This window comes from Antennarius striatus, chromosome 9, assembly GCF_040054535.1.
Source record: "Antennarius striatus isolate MH-2024 chromosome 9, ASM4005453v1, whole genome shotgun sequence".
NCBI classification, from domain to species: Eukaryota; Metazoa; Chordata; class Actinopteri; order Lophiiformes; family Antennariidae; genus Antennarius; species Antennarius striatus.
The window spans coordinates 22182109-22203161 of NC_090784.1; the positions used below are offsets into that span (position 1 = coordinate 22182109).

Consider the following 21053-nt stretch of genomic DNA (forward strand, 5'->3'; position numbering starts at 1 on the left):
TTAAACACGTTTTTCTTTATTCATTCCTCTGGATGAACATGATGCCACTGCTTCCCTCTGCCTGTTCCCCTCTGCTTTCTTACAGGGAGGACCACCGCCGCAACCCATGATGCATCAGGCCGTCCCATCAGTTGCCACCTCGCGCCACCTCGAATGACTCACTGTGCCCATCTCCAGGGGCAACACCCCCCCCCCTCCCCCCGACAGACACAATCCCACAGGAAGCCAGGAGAGCTGGAGGCAACAGAAGCGTCTCTGAGAGGAATGAAAAGAGACTCCAGCATAAATGAGTCCTGTGAGACACCGGCTCCATGTCTTATTAGCTGTTTAAAGACATGACAGCAGCCATAAGCTGCTCTAAGTCTGTTTGTCACAATCTGGGTGTCAGTTCTGTGAGTTGGTGCACAAAGTGAACAAATGAAAACAGCTGAATCACCCCAGCTTGATCCAGGAATCCCTAAAGTTTCTTGCGGAGGTGTCAGGAGATGGAAGACTGTTGATTTAGAGGTCAAAATCAAAAGCACGCCTATGAAAACTAGGAAGAAAAAGAAACACAATATCATGACAAATTAATTGTTTTTTTAGAGTAAAAACTGAAAACTTCCACAAAGTTATCGTGGAGCTGATGGTCTGACCAGGATGTTATCCAGTGATTAGTAAAAGACCTACTGGGAAACATCTATAATGTTTTGTGATATCCCTCAAAGCTTCACAAATCCTACCTCACTCTTTTCCTGAAGCTGTTGCTATGAAAATGAAAATAAAGTTGCAAAAAGTGCGAAATAGCCAAAGCCATCATCCCAGCGTGTGTGTGTGTGATGTTGTGCATTAGATGTACATCAAAAAACTGCTGGTGGAATATTTCAACTGAACATTTGTTAGTAGATTTCTAACCTGTTGCATTGTAGCAGCATGCTAACAGCCCAATCATTTTTAAGGTTTAGACATCAATTCATATTCTATAAAGATTCTTTTACTGTGATAATGAAAAACTAAGGTATAACATATCAACAGGTTTCCTACACACAGAATTCCTTTTTGTGATGTTATAGATTATTTATAAATATAGGTTATAGAACTGATCACAAACAAGCACCATGTGACAGCGATGAAGGTGATGACTACGTCTGCTAGCTGTGACGCTGGTCACCAGTGACCATGTGCTCTCACACACTGGTCCCAGTATCTGTCCAGTGGGTGATGCTGGGGGAGATGTCCACCATCCAACCTGACTGCTCTGATCAAATAAGATAAACGTTGAGCACCTACTTCATTTTCAGTTGATCTTCTCCTCCAAGTCAAAGTCCAGCTCAAAAGCTTCTCGGTGCTGAAGGAGGCTTCAAGTGCCAGGATGTGAGGAGATGAAGAGAGGAGGAATTTGGATGAGGGTACTGTTCAAGGACCAACTCCTCCTCCTCCTCCTCCTCTTCCTCCCCTGCCTCTTCAAACAGAATCCCTGAGCTGAAAGAATAGGCTGAACAACTAAAGATACTAATCAGTCATTTATGAATTTCACATCATTAAACTTGGAGCCATGCGGGCCACAGTCTGATGGAGCCTTAAGCTATAGAGAATGGTGTCTGTTAGTCTTTTAAGTGTTATATTTAAAAACTAAATCATCGTTTAATCTGGAGTAATTTGACTTTTCATGGCCACTGGGGGGAGACGACCCCCACCCCATTAACATCACACCCAGTGTTAATGTAGTTATCTTATATTTATGTAGTCTTCTGTCCTCCCAAATGTCATCGTCAGGTTTTATAACATTTAATCACATGTTCTGCTTGTTGCTCCAGTTTAAGTCAATTTAACCTTTTGGTATTATTATTTTGTTAGCACTTCATACAATATATATTGTGTGTGTATATATATATATATATATATATATATATATTATTTTTTTTTAAAAATATATATATATTTATATACTGGTGGCTAACCCATTACTTTTGATAATTTTCCTCTGATTTTGCTGATTGATGATGTCACACTGAGGACAAGTCTTCTTTTAAACAAAGAATAAATATTATTAAAGCTAGAATAACTCTTGTTGGCTGCTTTCGATCAAAACCAGGTGAAAAACCCAGCTATAAGCTAACGCTTCAGCTTGCACCCCACTCAGAAACATTAGAGATCCTTTTCAGTCTGTTTCTCTCCAATTTAAAAAAGGGAACAACGTAAAAACTAAGGCTGGACGTTTATTTCTTTCTCTGATGTTTTGGGTTTGTTTGTTTTTTTGCAGGATTGCTTAGAAACTACAGTTGCTTTAACACTCTCGCGCTAGTTTTCCAATGTAATCCAGTATGAAAACTGAAAAGAACATTATGTATTTTGAAAGTTCCATACGTTTAAGAAGCTTCAGGTTTCAAACTGAGGTTTACCACCAATGTGCAACATGGATGAATTCCTGATGGCTTTGTAGTGAGTAATAAAAAGGGAATTATGCTCATGTGGCTGATGCTGAGCCAGGACTAATATGTGTTATGCGTTAATAAGGGCAATCTGCCTCTCAGCACCACCCCAGGGGGTCATAAAATCCACAGCGTGGTAACTATGAGGCCGATAGTGTTCTTTCATCTACAGCAGGTGGATTTTAATCCTTACAGAAGTTAAATCTACAGGAATCGGACTTTAGCAAAGTTAGAAATGATTAAAAAGATTTTTCATATTCAACTTCAAAAACAAAGTAGCAAAATCCTGTTTATGAGTTTTAACAGCTTTAACACCCCCAGAAGAAAATCCAAAGCCGCCTTCTGGTTTGTAAAGCTCTGACTGTTAATTATGGAGCCATTCACACGGTACAGAATCAAACTATTTACATTCAGGCTCAGTTTGAGACCATCAGGAACAGGAAACAGATTACATCACATCTTCACTTGTAATATTATACTGATTCCAGAAGGCGACGTCACTTTATGAAGTGTTCATGTGTTATGACATGCCATTAATGAATGAATGCCCTAAATAATAACAATGGGGCGTGGGGGGTGGGGTTAATCCATTGAACAAAACCCTTTGGATGTAAAATCTGAAGAAATATAAAAAACCAGAGATCCAGATTTTAGGGGCAAGTATTCATGTCCAGAAGTCACATGATAATGGCCAACCAATCAGAAGGGCACAGGTTTGGTGGGTAATGACATCACAAGGAAACCAGGTCTGTGCTGATTGATGTCATGTCGCAGAGGGCAGAGAATCAGAGGAACACGACGACATATGACAGAAAAATTAGAAACAGACAAAACTTTTTATCTTCTTTTATTCATCAAATCCTCCTCGGGCTGAATAACATTTCTATTTTTGTGTGAAATCACTTCACAAATGTAATCTTTGCAATTTCATTCTAAAAATTTACATGATGGAGTTAAAACAATAAGGCTGCTGGTTAGATTAAAAAATAGTTCTCCATATAAACCAGGTGCAGGACTAATGAGCACAGAAACTCCTTGAAGAACATCCCTGGATGATCCACAGTCAACAATGTGACAGCATCTTGCTTTTATCATCTAGAAAATAACTAAAAGTTTTAAAATCATAACAGAGGTGTGACACAGGGCTCAGACGTTCCTGTGAACCCAAAGGTGTTTAAATCAATCCACTGGACTTTAAGACTGGACTTCAGTTCTAGAGCAGAAGACTCTTGGATGTGAGGTGAAACATCTTCCAAGAAACTTTCTTCAACTCCAGTGAATTTGATTTAATCAGCTTTGGATAACTGAGAACCTACACAGACACGTTCCTGTGAAGTCACACAGGATCACAAAGATGTGTTAATACTGAACTGTTGCTGTTAGAATGAACAGAAACAATCCCTGAGAACAAACGTTGAATCTGATCAGCAGTGACAATATTCCTCTCCAGTGGTCGCCCTCACACTTCAGACATCCCGTCCCGTTTCCTGACAGCAGAAGGGATCCATGCCAACACCAGCCAACAAATGTCATCACTTCTTCTTCTTCCCACATTTTCTCTTCACGTCCAGCGCTAGCAGGCCTGAGCCCTGGAGGCCAGTTCCCTCTCCCATTCCACTTCCACCAACCTGTAAAGTCTCATAGTGGCTCGGGCATCCTCCACAGAGGAGTGACCCTTCTTTCCAGTCTGCAGCACAAATGAGATGAGAGACGTGTTCAAACAAATAATAACAAACAAACAAACAAACAAACATGTCAGGGTTCCTGACCTCCACATGAAACAGTTTATGTTCCTGATTGATGTGCATCTCCTACTTTAAGATGAGTTTTGTGATTTCTTTTAAATTCTAAATCATGTGACTGGATGCTGCTCCCTTTCACACAGATGCTCGTATCTGGAAAGTTTTACTCACTGCTATAAAAAATCAGTCCCCAAATCTGGAGGATTTACTCTCAACACTTTGACCTGATGACAGAACGAATGTGAAGAAACTGATGATAACACCCAGCAGAGGGCAGCAGTACAACACTAGTCTGCCTGATCAGAAGTAGAAGAAGAAAACTCCTTCTGTCATTGCTGTTAGCAACACTTCATTGAACCAAGAGAAACAACTCATGAACTCTTGGTTTCATCCTCAGGTGTCAGACACACTAAAGATCTCACATTGTTTTAGCTACTAATTAGCATTTTGCTAAGGAAGTTCAGGTGAAATTATTAGCTGGATGTGAGGCTGGCGCTAGTAAAAACCTCAAAGCTCATGCCATCCAGGTTAAAAAATGTTTGTTATTAAAACATGTGTGATGTTGGTTCTGTCAAGTGTTGTCCTACCTGGATGTCCTGGTTGAACAGAGCCTTGGTGAGCCTCTTCAGCGAGGCGACCTCCTTCTCCGCAAAGCCGGCCTTCGCGTTGAGCAGAGGGATTCGAGACGTGTCTCTGGTCAGGACAGCTGGGTGGGTGTAACCCAGGGCCTTGAAGTCATTGTGGATGGCGTGACCGATCACGACCCTCCCCATGAGCAGCTTCAGGATCTGGAAATGAAAAAAAGTCACTCAAACCACAGGTTTAAATGTACGGGAGTAAGAAATCATTCCTTTACCTCTTTCCTGGCCTGAACATGCGGCACAGCGTTGACGAGGTCTCTGTGCCGAATACCGCTCCATCGGGTACGGTAGTCCGTCACAGGCACTGAGGGCTTGATGAATTTATCGTAAACCACATCTCCTTCGTAGGACACCAGGCTGCAGCGAGCCAGACGGCCGATGCTCCCCTTTGGTCCGGTTCCCACCATCTCACAGTCGATGGCTAGGCACTTTGAGGGAATTCCAGTCGATGCTGACGTGGTGGTGGGTTCCTGGCTGCTTGAGGCGCAGTGGGCGCCGCCTCTGTTTTGGCTGTGCGTAGACGTCGAAGGCATGGAGTCGGTGTCAGGATCAGAAGTGTTGTGCATCAAAGTGGGACGCTTTGTATGTTGTGTTACTGCTCTGTTCTGGAGTGGTGGGGTCTGTCTCTGCTGGTCCATTTTTTGGTTGTGTTTTGTTTGACCTTTCTGGAAACGCCTTCGTCCTAAAAATTGCTTATTCCGAGATCTGTCTTTCCTATTTCTCTCTCCTGCTGGAGTTTTGTTCCGTACGTCGTTATTGGAAAAGCTCAAGTTGATCATTAATCCCGAGTCCGACATGGTCGTGGTAGCAGTTCAGCAGAAATTTGAAGTTTAATTTGTTTAGGTCTATTCATACAGGTCTTGACTGTCTGCTTAGCAGCTGACACCACCTTTAATGCAGCATCCTGTAAGACAAATACAACATGATCAAAACATCCTGATTTGCAGAATGACACAACTTCCACTTAACAATACCTCTGCACAACCTGCTAGCTGCAAGAATGGAAATGTAGTGCTCTCTTCTGAGATGTTTTTATGTGTGATAGGACTTTGAAGGCTAGATGCATTTTTGAGTTCTCTGGAGTGACAAGCCAACAAGACGTATTTAGCTGAAGGTTACATGGAACAGTTAGTATTTATTTGGCTTTGACAAGAAGTGTTAAAAGTGAGAAAAGATCAAATAATTTTAATCCATCTGCAGTCACTATAATACTAGTTGAATCGATAAACATTAATAACGTAAGTTTGAGGCTATAAGGCAATAATAAACCTTCCATCTGGAGAGAACTTATATAATAAAACTTCATTAGTACAAACCGACCTAACAGAAAGGAAACTAACAATTCTGATCTTAAGGGAAATTGAAAGTGAAGCTGTCAGACACACACGAGTAAACACGTGTCATGGATTTTAAATTGTAGAAATATTAATACTTGCTCAGTTCTTGACTTCAGGATGAGATTAAGTCCAGAAGAACGAAAACAAACTCAAATTTTTATCATGTCTTAACTCTAAAAACACGAGTTAAGACATGCTCAGCTAACGGCTCTGATGGCATTTCCACCGGCTAATGTTGGCTAGTAAGCTAACGCTATCTGTGGTGTAGAACTGAATGGTAAACATATAGTTTATACATTTTAATGCTACGACGGGAAAAGGACTAAGACAGTCTATGAATACTAGAAGCTTCATACTGATTGATCCTTTCTTAGGATATCTGACCAACTTTTTGATATAGAAATCCAGACCTACATTACAAGCGCCCTCATGTTCGCGACGAACAATCAATATCCGGGTCATGCTGCCTTCAAGTACTAACTAGAAATCAGGTTAATAAAAAAGTATTTAGAATTATAAGATGGAGCGGAATAATTTACTCGTATTCACTCCTTATAGCTTAATATTTTAAGGTGAATTCTAACTAGATCAACCAAGCTATCCTATAATCATTCTATTTGGGAATTGTACGTGGGACGTAGTTGAAAACTCCCCAAAATTGGAGAATTTACAGGTAGAACTTGAATGCATCACCATGCTACAGGGGAAAGTTACACTTAGCTAGCTTGTGGCTAGATTTGACACACATTTCTGAAAGATCTAGTAGAATATCTGCTTTAATATGTGTCGGTTTCGTTTTTAAGAGTTATTATCAGATTGCAAATTTTTGAAAAAGACAATCTCCTGGCGGGGAAAATAACGTAGCGATGCCAAGTTTGCCTTGAAGTCCCGTTAGCTGGCAGAAGAAGCTGTGGAGATGTTGACATCAAACCTCTCAGCAGGAGAACAGAGAGAGTTCGCGAAAACACTCACCAGGTTCCTGTCTCAGTACAGACACCTCTCAGACTCCTCTGTAATTGTACGTGTGAAAATGGGCGTTTACATTTCACTAATGATTGTGGTTTTTGAACTTTGTTAGAATTTACGCTGCTCTAGTGACACAGGTTTCACGCTACGGAAGCCGTTTTGCTGAGGTGAGGTGAGAAATGTAATAAAATGTTTTAAATGTAATTTTAAAAAAAAGATTTTGTTGATCTGCTTGACATCAGATCAGATTTCAGATCAGATCACCTGAAGGATTTGTTGACTGGAGATTATTCTGGAGTTGAGAGTCGTTGTCTGGAAAGGATTCTCCAGCTGTCAGTGTTAAAACTATTGAAGTTCATTCAGAGTTTGAGAGCTGGATTCGTATTCATCATTTTCCTTTTGGATTCTGCAAAAACTGTCTTGTTATTTCACCACAGGAGTTCTTCACTGAAGACCTCTGGCAGACGTTACCCCCCTCCTGGCAACCTGTGTTGCAGGACCTGACGTATCCACAGATTGCAGACTTACTGCTGGATGCTAAGCATGGAGACAGGAGGTACAATGGGCTGAAGTCAGGGCCATCACATCATTTAATGCAAAGAACAAAGGAGTGATAAAAGAAAATGAAAGAACAAACAAACAATCTTACCCTGACCTACTTGCACAGGTCAAAGATCAAGTGCTCTAACCTACTTTCTTAACTCACACTGGCCTTCTCCCTCGTCCTTCTATCTTATCCGGTTCCTGAGTGTACAAAGGTTGAAATTTGACCTTAACCTAGTTTTCTCAAGGTCAAGGTCATCATCTCATTTTCATCCCCTTTGCCGCCTGAGTGCTATAATCTGCTTTTTGTTTCATCTTTCTATCTGCAACAGTTGCGAAGATATTTGGTGGATAAACTAATGGACGGACGAAGACACCAACACTGACAATTACAGTACAATACATCACCGCTTTGAAGCAGGATGTAATAAAATTCATTGCTAAAGTAGGGTATGTCAGGAAATACTCTGCCCCCAATATAACAGGAAAGACATCCTGTAAGTCATTAAAACTGATAAAAGAACAACTTAGTCTTTATAATAATAATTAGCTTGATAATAAAAGTGTTTTAGTGTCTCAAAATAAAAATTAGAATGGGTTCCTTTTTCTTCTTGACTTTAGTATTTAGTGATAGTATCTTGAAAGAAAATGAAACCTGCTCCAAATAATTTACTTCTCTCAAAATCAGATATTAGTTTGTGAACATTTTTTATCAGTTTGTCCTTATTTTAGAGATTTCAGGTCTCATTGAGGAAAAAAACACAGATCCAGTGTTTGATATTAACATTGTTAGAGATGTAGGGGATGTAGTGGCCGCATTTTTTTCTCTAAATGTAAATGATTTATAGTTTTTCATATCTTTGTCCTTCCAGATACCCGTCCATGTGGCCTCTGTCCCTCTTGGCGTTCCGTGCCACAGCTCATGCTCTGACGTTTCCCAGAGAGCGCAGCCGGGAGAGAGGTGGTGTAGCCGGATCACTGATGCCTGCTGAGTTTCTGGAAAACCACAGTCAGAGTTCCCTGCTGGGACACATTTTCAGGAAACACGTCAAACCCAAGAAGCAGCATGAGATCCGTGAGCTGGGCACGGTACCGGATTTACGCTCTTCTGTCATAAGTTTATAAAAATTTAAAGTTCATGTTGTCCTGGAAACAAATGTTTTTATTTTGCTTCTTTTTCCAAATCTCAGTTGGTAAAACAGCTCTGTGACCAGACTGACTGCAGCAGAGTGGTGGATGTGGGTTCTGGACAGGTATGCCAGATGAAACACGGTTAAAATATGATTAAAAGAAATGTTCACCAAAAATAAAAACTTATAGCCTCGAAGGTAAAAGCTTTAGGTTACATCTGCCGAGCAGTTTTCCTGTAAAGCTCCAGAGATTTTTGTGTAAAGATGTAGTTGAAAAGATAATACAGTGCGCCCTCATTACTGGTGGTTAATGTGTTCCAGGAACCACACGCGAATAACAAGTTCCGCGATGTAGTGACAAATTATTTATCTTATTATTTACGGTAATTTAAACATTTATGGACCCTCCCCATACTGATATTAAACCACCTTCTATCTGTATCCATGATGAGATGAAGTTGTGAGTGTTGATGCATGGGGGTGCACTGTACCTCCATTGTAATTTGTTCCTTTAACCTGCTAATCAGTAAACATTTTTCCACCGCTCTGCTCCGAACAGGGCCATCTGACGCGTTTCCTGTCCTTTGGGCTCGGACTGTCTGTTACCGCAGTCGAAGCTGACTCCGCCCTGGTTGCTATGGCGTCCAGATTTGACAGGCAGTTAGTGTGGACCTTAGAAAAGGAGCAACAGAAAAAGGTTGTTCTGCAGCTTATTTATTTTTATATACAGTTTTCACTCAGTTACTATGACAACCCACCCATGATTGAAAACTTTTTCTTCTTTATGTCCAAGACTTTTGTAAAACGTAATCATAACTTCCTTTAAATTCCCAGAAGTGTCCCTCTTCTCTGCTCCCGGCTTCAAAGTCCACTCCCCATCACATGACCGGTTGGGTAAACCCCAAGGCATCATGGGAGGCTTTCATCAAGCAGCTGAAGACTACTGATTCTGTCGGCATAGCTCACTTAACTGCATCTGGACCCAGCAAAAAGAGACTTCGGGGCTCGAAGCATCTGGTCCAGACTTCTTCAGACTCTGATGCTCATCCACCTGATGTGACATCACAACTCCAGGTGAGCAAGAATGAGTCTGAGAAGAATTCATGTGAATACTCGCATGTCGAAGGCGTCCATCCTGAGGAATACAGCCAGCCAGGCTATCCAGACTTCATCCTGACCGGCCTCCACGCCTGCGGTGACCTCAGCACAACGCTTCTCCGACACTTTGTCAACTGCCCACATGTACGCGGCATCACCTCTGTGGCGTGCTGCTACATGAAGATCACAACCAAAGAAAATCCCACCCCTCCAGGACTGATAGAATGTCCCTCCCCACCAGCACCAGGTCAGGAGTCACTTCCCTCACAGTTTGGCTACCCCATGAGCTCCTGGGTGCAGGGGTTGCCAGGACATCAGTTATCCTATAAGGCACGGGAAGGAGCGTGTCATGCTGTAGAGCACTACGTACGGAGGCTCCGGGAGGAGAACGAGCTGCTGAGGATACACTGTTACCGAGCGATGCTGGAGACCGTCATCAGGGATACAAGGCCAGATCTGCGCCGGGCGGGAGTCCAGACCATAAAGAAAGCCCACTTCCTACCGTTTACCGAGTGAGTGACCTCTGCTGCCTCCAGGCGTTCATGCTAGCTGTCAGATTCAACAGATCTGAGGTGACAACATGAAGGTGTTGTTAGAAGTGTGCGCCTGTATGTGTGTGTGCGTGTGTGTTGTAAAGCTCTTTGAGAGGTTATGCAGAAAGTTTGGAATTCATGATTCGTGCAGTATTTCTGTTTTGGGTGGTTGAAGGTTGCATGTCAAGGCGGTAGTATGTGGTATTGCCAGAGCGACAGCGGACCAGTGAACTCACCTTTACCTTTGCACAGAACCCCAAACCTCCCTCCTCCAGCTCTTCTGGGGGTACATTGAGTCAGCATGCCCTGCAAACCTCACCAGGGGCCCCACCCGGTGGGACACGTCCTGAAGACCTCCCCTGTTATCTCCACTCTCAGAGACTGAACTCCTCATCCTACCTCTGAGGTTGAACCTCAACTCCCCATGGAGGAAGCCCATTTCAGCCTCTTTGTGTTCATAATCTTCTTTTGGTTGGAGGCTGGAACAAAGACTTTATCTTGTGGTTAAGCTCCTTCCACACCAGATGGGTACAGACCTCACATGTCTGCGTGAACAAGGCCCCCAAGATACTTGACCTCCTCTTCTTTGGGGAGCACTTCGTCCCTGACCTGGAGAGACCAATTCAACCTCTACAGACTGACAATCGAGACGTCATCAATGAGTCAAACTTTATTTATAGATCACTTCATAAACAAATCAGATGCTATTCACAGTGATCGTAAAGTGACCGATGATGAAACAGAAAGAAATAACAACCAATGAACAATTTAATGAGTTGTTACAATCATTAAAAATTTTTTATAAAAAGCACAATAATTAGATATAAGAATGTCTTTAGGTTGGATAGATGAGTAAAACTGAAAAACACAGGAAAACGCTCACGTTTGTTCACACAGTGACGTCGGTTAATCGACTTCTTCTGAGGTCATACAACTCAGCAGTGGTCGCATGAGACAAAGAGAGGCCAGCATAGAGAGGCTGAGTGAAGGTGGTCTGGACCGTGAGGAGCAGATTCATGGTTTTAGAGATGCTGTAGAAGGCCAGAATGCCAGCAGTGTGGTCTAGGTACACTCCCACCCTGGACGACCACGGTCCTGTGATGGGCGTGGTGTTTTTCTCGTGGCAGAACTGGTATTTGTTGGATTTACAGTCTAACATCCAAGACTGGTCATTTTGTCCAAATAAACTTTCTTGTTGTGCCCCGTCTCTGGTGATAGTCTTGTATGCAACTGCTACGCCACCTTCTCCATTGCCCCACTCCACCTCCCAGTAACAACGACCTGTCAGGCTCTCTTTACTCAGGACCTGACCACAAGAATTGAGTTTGTCTGGGTGACTAGAATATCCCAGAGGTTTTCTCATTGTCGTTACTTTTCTGTTCCCGTTCGATAACAACAGCTGTGAGTTTGCCGTGTTTGGATCCAGCGTGATCTCACATGAATATCTGTAGAACCCAGCTCTGGTCTTGGGTTCTGGTTGCGACAGTAAACCTGCAGGTAGAGTCTGTGAGATGTTTGTCCATCCCTCAGTCAGGACATCCTGTACTTGATTTCCAAGCTTTGACATAACCATTGCCACATCAGCGAAGTATCTCAGAGGATGGATGCTGGTGCTGGATGAGCGTGTCGGTTCACTGAATGCTGACAGGTAGGGGCAGTTTTCTAGAAATTGGATGTGATCTTCTATGAGTGAGAGCTGCTCCACCTCAGCATCGATCTTCACCAGCTCCCTGATCTCCTGTTCCTTCTTCTGCTGAAGCTCTTTGACTCGAGTCACTTCCTTTTGCTGCTGGGATTTGACCTGCTGCTTTACGTCATTTTGTCTTTCCACCATGAGGGCGATCAGCTCGGTGAAGATCTTCTGACTGTACTCCACTGCTTCATCAGCAGAGCGATTGATCGCCTCCACCTGCTGTTGGAGCCCCTTAACATCTTTGTTTGTGTCCTGGATTCTCTGCTGGATGTTTTGTTGACTCACCTCCAGCTCTTTCTGCCTCGCGGCCCTCTCTGCTGCAGCTGACACTGTGTCGTGGTTTTCATGTTCGTCCATGAAGCAGAGGTAACAGATACACTGCTGATCGGTACGACAGAACAGCTTCATCACCTCATCGTGCTGATAGCAGATGTTCTCTTGGAGTGTCTTAGAGGGCTCCACCAGCTTATGTTTCTTAAAAGAAGCTCCTTCATAATGAGGCTGGAGGTGTTCCTCACAGTAAGAGACCAGACAAACCAGACAGGACTTGGTGGCTTTCAGCTTCGTCCCAGTGCAGACGTCACAGGCCACATCTTCAGGTCCAGCATACCAGCGACCAGTAGGGACAGGTTTGAGAATCTTCTTTTGTAAAACTTCTGGCTTTATGTTTTTCTTCAGTGGCCATTTGAACCTCTTGCACTGAGGGCAGCTAAACGTTTTCTTCTCCTTCCTTTTAACCCAGTAGGCTTTAATGCAGGTATTGCAGTAGATGTGTCCACAGGAAAGAGTTATCGGATCCTGCAGGACATTCAGACAGATGGAACAAAGTGGAACGTCCCGATGCAACTGTGCCTCTTTCTGAGCCATTTCACCTCTCAGTGGCAAAATCTGTTGAACTCTCTCTTCCTCATACCTAAAACGACAAACTGAACCAACATGTTGGATACGCCCATCTTCATACTGTACCTGAGAAAGACCAAGGAGGGAGGAGACAGACTGGAATGAGCTGTGATTAAGAGAAAAGGAGGATTCATCATTAGGAGGAGCAACTCTGCACAACTGGAATGTTTCCTTACTCATAAGGAAGCATGAACCTACTTCACCTCTGTAAAGAATTCAGCTTTAGTTATTGGATACTCCATGACTCATTGAGGTCTTCTGCTTCTGCTCAGTTTTCTTTTTCTGGTTAATAACTCATTAGTGGCGATGGGGAGTCGTCAAACTAAGCTGTCACCATTGTAAAACGTTACTACTTTTAACCTCTTTAGCTGGACGTTTTAGCCTCTTACCCAGACCTGGGTTTCAGGGGCAGCAATTTGAGTAGGGAAGCCCAAACACTATCTATAAATAAGACCACATCATCTGCAAAAAGCAGAGATAGAATCGCCACCAAACCCGACAGTCTCTGCCACTGTTCTGCCCATAAAAGTTATGAACTGAACCTGAGTCCAATCTCAATTGGGTACAAATCTGACTTACTGCAGCATCGGTACTGAGTACTGGTGGGGACGTACTCTGGTGGTGGAAGGAGGACTTTGAGGATGTCTTCAATCACACAAACACAGATGGGGCACTGGGATGTAAACTTGTACATCAAAGGGACTGGGGTGGTTAAAAAAGATCTTCGCAGGCAGGGACTAATAAGTTAATGAGAATGTGTAAGGAGTTCAGTCATTCAGGAGGAGCTCAGTGGAGGCACTGCTCCTCCACCTAGACAGGAGTCAGCTGAGCTGGTTGGGGCATTTGACAAGGATGTGTCCCCTACGCCTCCCTGGTTAGGTATTCTGTGCATGTCCTACTGAGAGTAGAACTTGGAGTGGACTGGAGGATTTATATCTTTATGCTGTCTTGGAGACACCTTGTTGCATCCCCAGAAGAGCTAGAGAAAGTGTCCAGGGACAGGAAGCTCCCACATAGAACGTGAGTAATGTCCTCCTCGTGTACACCCACAGGTACGCCCGTCTGGGTCTGGCCCGAGTCGGCCTGCCTCCAGGCTTGCCTTTGGATTCAGAGCGGGTGGAGGCCATGTTGAGGCAGCAGGTCAGGGTGGTGGCGTACTTCAGCTTGACCCTGCTGCTGGCTCCTGTGGTGGAGACACTGGTGCTGCTGGACAGGATGATCTACCTGCAGGAGAACGGTGAGACTCTGGACACGAACGTCAGTGAAGGATTTCCTGCTTTATGTACTCAAGCTGTTATGTTTCCCCAGGTGTGGACAGTCAGCTGGTTGCTCTCTTCAACCCAAACTTTTCTCCAAGAAACATTGTGCTGGTGGCTCTGAAGGATCCTGGGTAGGAGGGACAAAATGGACAACATTTTGCTTTCTTTTAAACAAATTTTTTTTGGGGCTGTACATAGAAATATACATAGAATGCTGATGTCGTCTGTTTACTTTAGCATTTTAGAATATGCACAACAATAAGTAAAATTAGGAAGATTATCAGACACGAGGAGCTACTTTTTATCTTATTTATGACAGTTTTTTTTTAAATGGTGTCAAGAAATAGATTTATAACCGTATTTATTTATTGAGTTTAAGGAAAACAGGATACATCATGTTTTTGTTATTTTTTATGGATAGAAGATTTTTGTCATATTATAGTCTTCAAATATATGTTTTTAAAAAACAAGAAGTAAGGTTCAGTCATTATCTCCTCCATGCTGATGACTTGAATTAGACAAGTCTTCCTGTTTTGCTGTATGGATGAGAAACGTCACCTGACTTTCCATCAGCATGGGGTCAGTAGACGATCATGGGATTTGCATTGTTGTGTGAATTACATCTTTAAAAGTAGAACTATTATTACTAATTTCTGCCCAGAAGGATTTTCGGCTTCACTGTGACACTGAAAAATCAGTGACAAACAGTTCTGGTTGGAATCCTTGGAATCTGGATCCGCTGGTTTCTTGCTCTCATGCAAAAGATTCTGATGCCTTTGCTTCTTCTCGGTGTTGTTTGAGTTCTGTAAACACAGGCAGGGTTCGGTTTTGGTTGTTTTTTAAGCTTATTTCATGTGTTTTTAATAAAGAAGTGAGAACCAGACATGTTAAGTGTTTTCCGTACCTGCCACTCCAAAGCAATAAATAAAACGGATGCTTTTCATGCCGAAGCTTTGCATCTTATTTAATCGGTGTCACGTTTTGTATCTGCTGGATGTGTAAGGTTGGACTTGATTCAGCCGCTATCCACCAACAGACAGGACCGCAAACACAGCCATAGATTCACATGATTGATTTTAGGAGTTTCACTGAGGGTTTCAGTGTGTTGGATGGAAGGAGGGTTGCTTGGAGGTACACTGGAGGTCATTCAAGACCTCACAGAAACATTCATAAGACAATGAGAAACAGAACAGTACATGTAAACACCTCCATCTGCATCCATCTGGTTTACTTCCCCCCACTGCTGGCACTGATTGACAGCATTCATTAAAAGTGTTGTTGCAGAGAAATAACCGGGCTTCTGTAAGTAAGAAAGAGCACATCCCATTGTTCCTTTACATTAGTAGAAAGGATTTCAGGTTTGTTGTGACGGTGCATTCACAGATTCTGTGGTTTTATGGTTTTATTTCCCTCACACACACACTCAGAAAACAATCACAACCAGATGTTTGTTACTCAAAGCATTGAGCTGCTGCTCTGGGACCAGTTGGCTTCTCTTTCAGTGTCGAGCATTTTGTTGATTTGTGACCTGACCGGTGATCCTAAATCAGCGTCCTGTTTGTAGAAACTTCATTCGTGGACTTTTACTCCACCTCCTGAGCAGAGCAGAGACTCACTGATCTCAAAACATTTTCTCAATCAGAACAGGAGGGTTTAAACTGTTACCAGGAGCCATGAAGACTTTGGTGTTGGTGATTTTGGGTTTGTTGCTGTCCTCTCAGCAGACTCACGGCTGGGGAGAAGAAAGGGAAAGCTGCAAGCCGTTGAAAGCCAGCTTTTGTCAGGGTTTAGGATACACTACTTCCCCCCATCCCAGTGGCGTTACAGGCTACAACCTACAGCAGATTGGTCAGATGGTGGAGACTGCCTGCTCACCAAACATCGCCACGCTCATGTGTCGCGTCGTGGTGCCTGAATGTAATCCAGATGACAGCGTTCGGGTCAAGCCGTGCCGAGGGCTCTGTGAAAAGGTCAAGACTGACTGTGAGTCGATCCTGAGAACCAAGCGGTTGTACTGGCCAACAAGACTCCGATGTGAAGCTTTGCCAGAGTCCAACTGTGTGCTGGTTAGTAGGACATGATGTAAAAACAGTTTTGCTTTGGTCATTTCATCCTGACTTTGCCATGCCTCTCGTTTTTTGGACAAGAAGCAGTCTTGACATGCAAGTTATGCCACTGATTTTGTCTTTCATCATACTTTGTTACCTAAACCTTTTGATTAAGGTTTTAATGTTTTATTGTCAGTAAATCCTCCTCTATTTCCATCTGCATTTGGTTTTACCTCCACCTGAAACACCTTTAAAGTCACATAATCTCACTCTGCCATTAAAGGACAGGGGTCATTGTGGTTGTAGACTTCCTGGAGTGGATATGTGGACTCAATAAAACCCAGGTCGGTGTCTGCTGGGACAAAGACAATTCCCTCAAGAAAAGACAAAGGCAACGGTGCACATAGTACAGCATATTGTTCAAGCAGACCTCTGACTTGTGCCTTGTTCCTACAGGGTAGAGCCAACCCTGAACCTACAACGCCTGCCGTGACTTGTCAGCCAATCACCATCCCTCTCTGCAAAGATCTGCCTTACAGTGACACCGTCATGCCCAACATTCTCGGTCATAGAAATCAGGATGATGCAGGTCTGGAGGTGCATCAGTTTTTCCCTCTTATTAAGGTGGGCTGCTCCCCACAATTGAAGCCCTTCTTGTGCTCCGTCTACACTCCTGAGTGTGTGTCCGGAAAGCCTCGACCTCCCTGCAAGACGCTGTGTGAACAGGCCCGGTCCGGCTGTGAATCACTCATGAACAGGTTTGGCTTTCAGTGGCCAGAATCCCTCAGGTGTGATGCGTTTACAACGGAGTCCTGCCAACAGGTGAATCTGCTCTTTGAATAATTTAATTTCAATCATTTCAGAGTGTTGCAACGATTCAACCAGTATATTCCATTATCTCCCTCACATCTAGTGACTGAAAATGGCTCTGCCAAAAAATACTAATATTAACGTGTCATTTCAGACATTTATGCTGTTTGTCAACTGACTGATTTACGCTCTTCCAGGGTCAAGACCTTTTTGCACCAACAGCCCCTGCAGCATGTCAACCAATCACCGTCCCTCTTTGTAAAGACCTGCCTTACAGTGATACCATCATGCCCAACATGATAGGCCATGAACGTCAGGAAGATGCAGGTCTGGTGCTGAACACCTTCACACCTCTCATACAGGTGGGCTGCTACCCTCATATGAAGCTGTTACTGTGCTCTGTCTACACCCCTGAGTGTGTGTCCGGAAAGCCTCGACCTCCCTGCAGGACGCTGTGTGAACAGGCCCGGTCCGGCTGTGAACCGGTTTTGAATAGGTTTGGCTTCCAGTGGCCAGAGTCCCTCAGGTGTGAAGCGTTTACCACAGAGTCCTGCCAACACGTAAGTCTGCTCTTTGAGTATTTTAATTTCAATAACTGTACATTTGCAGAGTGTTGCAACAATTCAACCAGTATATTCTGTTATCTCCCTCACATCTAGTGACTGAAAATGGCTCTGCTAAAAAATACTAACATTAAAGTGTCATTTCAGTGCTGCTTGTAGTTTCCAATTGACACCAGAACCAACAGTCACTTTTTTAAAGCTGTACGTACTGTACATACAGTACATCCCTGTGCCAATGGCATGTTGGCTTTAAAGAGATTTCATCATTGATCACCTGAACTAATGAAGTATCACTGCATGAACCTGCAATGTTTCACTCTGTGAACCTGCAGTGTTTCACTGTGTGAACCTGGACTGTTTCACTGTGTGAACCTGGACTGTTACACGGGGTTGACAGTGTCCTCTCCGGTCTTGTTCCAGTATGGCGTGAGCAGCAGTGGGGGGATTTGCGAGCCGATCACTGTACCGATGTGTCAGGACCTGAACTACAACCAGACCATCGTTCCAAATCTTCTGGGACACACCAGTCAAAGAGAGGCAGTCATGAAAATGTCCTTTTTCAACTCCATTGTGAAAACGGTGTGCTCAGTGGACATTCGGCTTTTCGTGTGCATGGTGTATGCCCCTAAGTGCGAGGCAGGGGAAGTGCAGCGGCCCTGCAGGTCCTTTTGTGAGAGAGCTAAGCGGGGCTGTGAGGCTCTGATGACCGGTTTTGGAGTCTCCTGGCCAAGTGAGCTGCAGTGTGATTCCTTCCCAGTGGACATGTGTGTATCAGTAAGTAAAGGACACCCCATGGATGAAAAGGGAATTTCCTAAAGGACGTGATCAGAGAGTTTTCTCACATCTTCCTGTTTCTATTCTTTCACAGGAAGGCAGCAGACCTGAGGTATTTCATACATTTCGTATAATCTGTACTCTAAAATCTTCTTCTGCTATTTGAGATATTGCATTCTTGCAGGTTATTGATCAAGATGGAAGTTTAAGTGAAATTACTTAGCCCTGTAGACATTTCTGGAGCTTCACAGCAGTGTGGTAGCATCCTCCTGATGGTGGGGTCTTATCCCAGGGTAGATCTACCTGAGCCAAGCCCCAGTGGTACAGAAAATATGTGGAAATTGGTTGAGTAATTATTGAAAAGTGAAAAACTTATCGCAGTATTGTATTACAGAAGACAAACAGCTGGGCTTGGTTTACTTGACATAAACCACCCATAAACAGATGAATGAATGAATGCTGTCAAGTTGGAGATTTTGCCATCTTTATTCTGAACAGATGCTGAATGCTGAAGCCATTCTCACGAAGTTGGACACTGGTGGCTACTCTGTTCGTGGCAAATGTCAGTTTATCTTCCGTTAACATTAAAAGTGTTTTATCATTTGAATCTACTCCATAAATAATTCATTCTGATCTTCTCACTCAGCCCTGAGTCTCAAAACAGCGCGTCTACTGTTGACGCTAATGGACGTATCCTTTACTGGTCCTGTTATTCCTACCTCGGATATGACTCCTATGGATGCACCGGATGCACTAGGGGGCAATCAGATGTTACAAGTGATGACCTTTAACCAGAACTTGCAGGCAGATGAGTCTGAAGATCTGGATGCGGTAGAGGTCTTCAAACTGGAGCACTATGTGGCTGTAGCCAGGAGGGAGTACTTGGAAAACAGTGAGAGGAGGAGCCCCCCCTCCATCACTCGAGTCCAGCTGAAAAAGATTCTTTCAGATCGGAGTAATGTTCTTCTATCTTCACAGCACAGGAACAATAGAGATAATCTGCTTGTTCTGGTTTTATTCATGGCTTTCCTTTCACCTGTTATCATTTCCCTCATCCAGAATTGGATTTAGACGACAGAACCTTCAGAACTCTGTGGAACGAAATGTACTCCCAAGGCAGCATCGACTACGACGGGTTTGTGGCGGTCCTGACCAAACTACAGATCCTCAATGGTAAAAGTGGAAACTACATTATTCACGTAGCTGAGAGCATTAACTGCTAGCACTGATTCACAGCCCTGCTGAAAAATGGGTGGCCACCAATAGATGGGCAGCCAGTGTCTTTACTAAAGATGTGTTCAACACCATCATTACAGAAACGTTAAAGTTGTCGAACAACAACCTCCCCGAGACAAGGATTATTAAAAGATGATTGTCTGCTATTATTATCCATTACACTTTTTGTCCCATCTCAGACCGGTTCCACGCTCGTCTGCTCAGTTTGCCGTGTGACTGCCAAGTTGCAAGCTTCTCCTTCAAACAGGTGACTTTCAATGTGTTATTTATATTGTTGGAATGGAATGAAATGCACTGGTGATAACAAAGTCAGGTGTCAGGTGTTGGAAAGCAAAAAAAAAAAAAAAAAAGAATTAAATGTTTAACTAGTGATGTACAATCTGTCTGCAGTGAGGGTTCAGGGTTCATCTTCTTATTACACTAGTTTCTCTTTTCAGTTCATGAAAGCAGCTTTAATCTGAGGATGATACAGGAGCCGATCTGATTGGACCAGAGGAGAAGACCCTTTGAAGCTTCTTCTGGGATCGAACATCTATGGTCATAACATCATGTCATCAGCTTCTTTTAAAAGTATTGAAACATTTAAAGAGCTTTAAACACTGAGTATAAACTACTGGTAACTCTCTCTGCATGTTTCCTCATCTCTGGTGATTAAATGGATATGAGATGTTGTATTCAAATAAAAACAACCAACCAGTTTGTTGTGATTTATTTTTATTGCACAATACCGAAAAGTTTAATCAAACCTTCTTTTTAAAGAAACAGCACAGCAAAATTTAAAAAAGCTCCACAAATGTTTTTTTCATTAAAAAAAAAAAACTTTAATCTTTGCTGGCAAATATGATATCATCTGGTTTCTGCAGACTGAACATAAAGACTAAGGCTTTCATACATAAAAAGAAATGATTTGCAGGCTCAGCAAATTAAATAGGAAAGTTAGTGACTGTTATGTGAAAGAACGATGTTTGAGAACCAACATGAAATATTAATCAGCCTTAACTCAACACAGTGAATAGACCTGTAGCTCTACCAGTAGCTCTACTTGCAGCTCTACTCATACCTCTATCCGTATCACTATCCATTTCTCTACACATAGCTCTACCTGGAACTTTCCTCAGAGCTCTATTTGTATCTCTATCTCTATAGATCTGCGCGAAGCTCTACTTTCTGCTCCACCAGAACCTCTATGTGTAGCTCTACCCATAGTTCTCTCTACCTGTAGTCTTGCTACTCATCAACCCAACAATTATGCAGCATGTTAGGGATAATGCCCAAAGAGACATCAGACTGCTGCCTCTATGCAATACTAGAAAACTAATAATATGCTACACGCAATAACAAAATTCGATACACAGTCAATAAAGTTTGA

The 21053-nt window shown here is 43.1% G+C and overlaps 4 protein-coding genes across 9 annotated transcripts; 2 read left to right on the forward strand and 2 right to left on the reverse strand.

Annotated features, from left to right (window-relative positions):
* Nucleotides 1-3267: 3267 nt before the first annotated feature.
* isg20l2 (interferon stimulated exonuclease gene 20-like 2) lies at nucleotides 3268-7206 on the reverse strand. 3 transcript variants are annotated; one of them, XM_068323040.1, is made up of 4 exons: nucleotides 7104-7206; nucleotides 5010-5698; nucleotides 4741-4941; nucleotides 3268-4098 (listed from the first exon to the last, which is right to left on the reverse strand). In XM_068323040.1, the coding sequence occupies exons 2-4, from the start codon at nucleotides 5589-5591 to the stop codon at nucleotides 3985-3987; spliced, it is 897 nt and encodes a 298-aa protein (XP_068179141.1). In that variant the 5' UTR covers nucleotides 5592-5698; nucleotides 7104-7206; the 3' UTR covers nucleotides 3268-3984. The 3 variants fall into 3 exon arrangements, with proteins under 3 accessions (XP_068179141.1, XP_068179139.1, XP_068179140.1); XM_068323038.1 differs by lacking the exon at nucleotides 7104-7206 and adding an exon at nucleotides 6546-6589; XM_068323039.1 differs by lacking the exon at nucleotides 7104-7206 and adding an exon at nucleotides 6227-6526.
* mettl25b (methyltransferase like 25B) lies at nucleotides 6830-15189 on the forward strand. Of its 4 annotated transcripts, XM_068322983.1 has the most exons (9): nucleotides 6830-7106; nucleotides 7210-7269; nucleotides 7535-7653; nucleotides 8513-8729; nucleotides 8831-8893; nucleotides 9330-9467; nucleotides 9605-10380; nucleotides 14047-14231; nucleotides 14303-15189. In XM_068322983.1, the coding sequence occupies exons 4-9, from the start codon at nucleotides 8523-8525 to the stop codon at nucleotides 14386-14388; spliced, it is 1455 nt and encodes a 484-aa protein (XP_068179084.1). In that variant the 5' UTR covers nucleotides 6830-7106; nucleotides 7210-7269; nucleotides 7535-7653; nucleotides 8513-8522; the 3' UTR covers nucleotides 14389-15189. The 4 variants fall into 4 exon arrangements, with proteins under 4 accessions (XP_068179084.1, XP_068179081.1, XP_068179082.1 ...); XM_068322980.1 differs by lacking the exon at nucleotides 7210-7269 and having other exon boundaries at nucleotides 6830-7149; XM_068322981.1 differs by lacking the exon at nucleotides 6830-7106 and having other exon boundaries at nucleotides 7133-7269.
* On the reverse strand, nucleotides 10482-14023 carry LOC137601007 (tripartite motif-containing protein 16-like). The gene has a single exon (XM_068322975.1). The coding sequence runs from the start codon at nucleotides 13172-13174 to the stop codon at nucleotides 11291-11293; it is 1884 nt and encodes a 627-aa protein (XP_068179076.1). The 5' UTR covers nucleotides 13175-14023; the 3' UTR covers nucleotides 10482-11290.
* A 648-nt stretch (nucleotides 15190-15837) lies between the features above and the next one.
* On the forward strand, nucleotides 15838-20380 carry LOC137601005 (uncharacterized). The gene is made up of 11 exons (XM_068322973.1): nucleotides 15838-16319; nucleotides 16758-17123; nucleotides 17309-17671; nucleotides 18095-18448; nucleotides 18543-18560; nucleotides 18947-19010; nucleotides 19095-19138; nucleotides 19253-19403; nucleotides 19508-19621; nucleotides 19864-19931; nucleotides 20122-20380. The coding sequence occupies exons 1-11, from the start codon at nucleotides 15927-15929 to the stop codon at nucleotides 20143-20145; spliced, it is 1959 nt and encodes a 652-aa protein (XP_068179074.1). The 5' UTR covers nucleotides 15838-15926; the 3' UTR covers nucleotides 20146-20380.
* Nucleotides 20381-21053: the final 673 nt, after the last annotated feature.

Coding starts and splice junctions, on each gene's coding strand:
- isg20l2 (XM_068323040.1), bottom strand. CDS start 5,591: ATGTCGGACTCGGGATTAATGATCAACTTGAGCTTTTCCAATAACGAC. Junction 4,942..5,009: donor ATGTTCAGGCCAGGAAAGAG/GTAAAGGAATGA, acceptor TTTCATTTCCAG/ATCCTGAAGCTGCTCATGGG. Junction 4,099..4,740: donor TGTTCAACCAGGACATCCAG/GTAGGACAACAC, acceptor TTTGTGCTGCAG/ACTGGAAAGAAGGGTCACTC.
- mettl25b (XM_068322980.1), top strand. CDS start 7,048: ATGTTGACATCAAACCTCTCAGCAGGAGAACAGAGAGAGTTCGCGAAA. Junction 7,150..7,534: donor TCTCAGACTCCTCTGTAATT/GTACGTGTGAAA, acceptor ATTTCACCACAG/GAGTTCTTCACTGAAGACCT. Junction 10,381..14,046: donor CACTTCCTACCGTTTACCGA/GTGAGTGACCTC, acceptor GTACACCCACAG/GTACGCCCGTCTGGGTCTGG.
- LOC137601007 (XM_068322975.1), bottom strand. CDS start 13,174: ATGAGTAAGGAAACATTCCAGTTGTGCAGAGTTGCTCCTCCTAATGAT.
- LOC137601005 (XM_068322973.1), top strand. CDS start 15,927: ATGAAGACTTTGGTGTTGGTGATTTTGGGTTTGTTGCTGTCCTCTCAG. Junction 17,124..17,308: donor CAACGGAGTCCTGCCAACAG/GTGAATCTGCTC, acceptor ACGCTCTTCCAG/GGTCAAGACCTTTTTGCACC. Junction 19,404..19,507: donor AAAGATTCTTTCAGATCGGA/GTAATGTTCTTC, acceptor TCCCTCATCCAG/AATTGGATTTAGACGACAGA.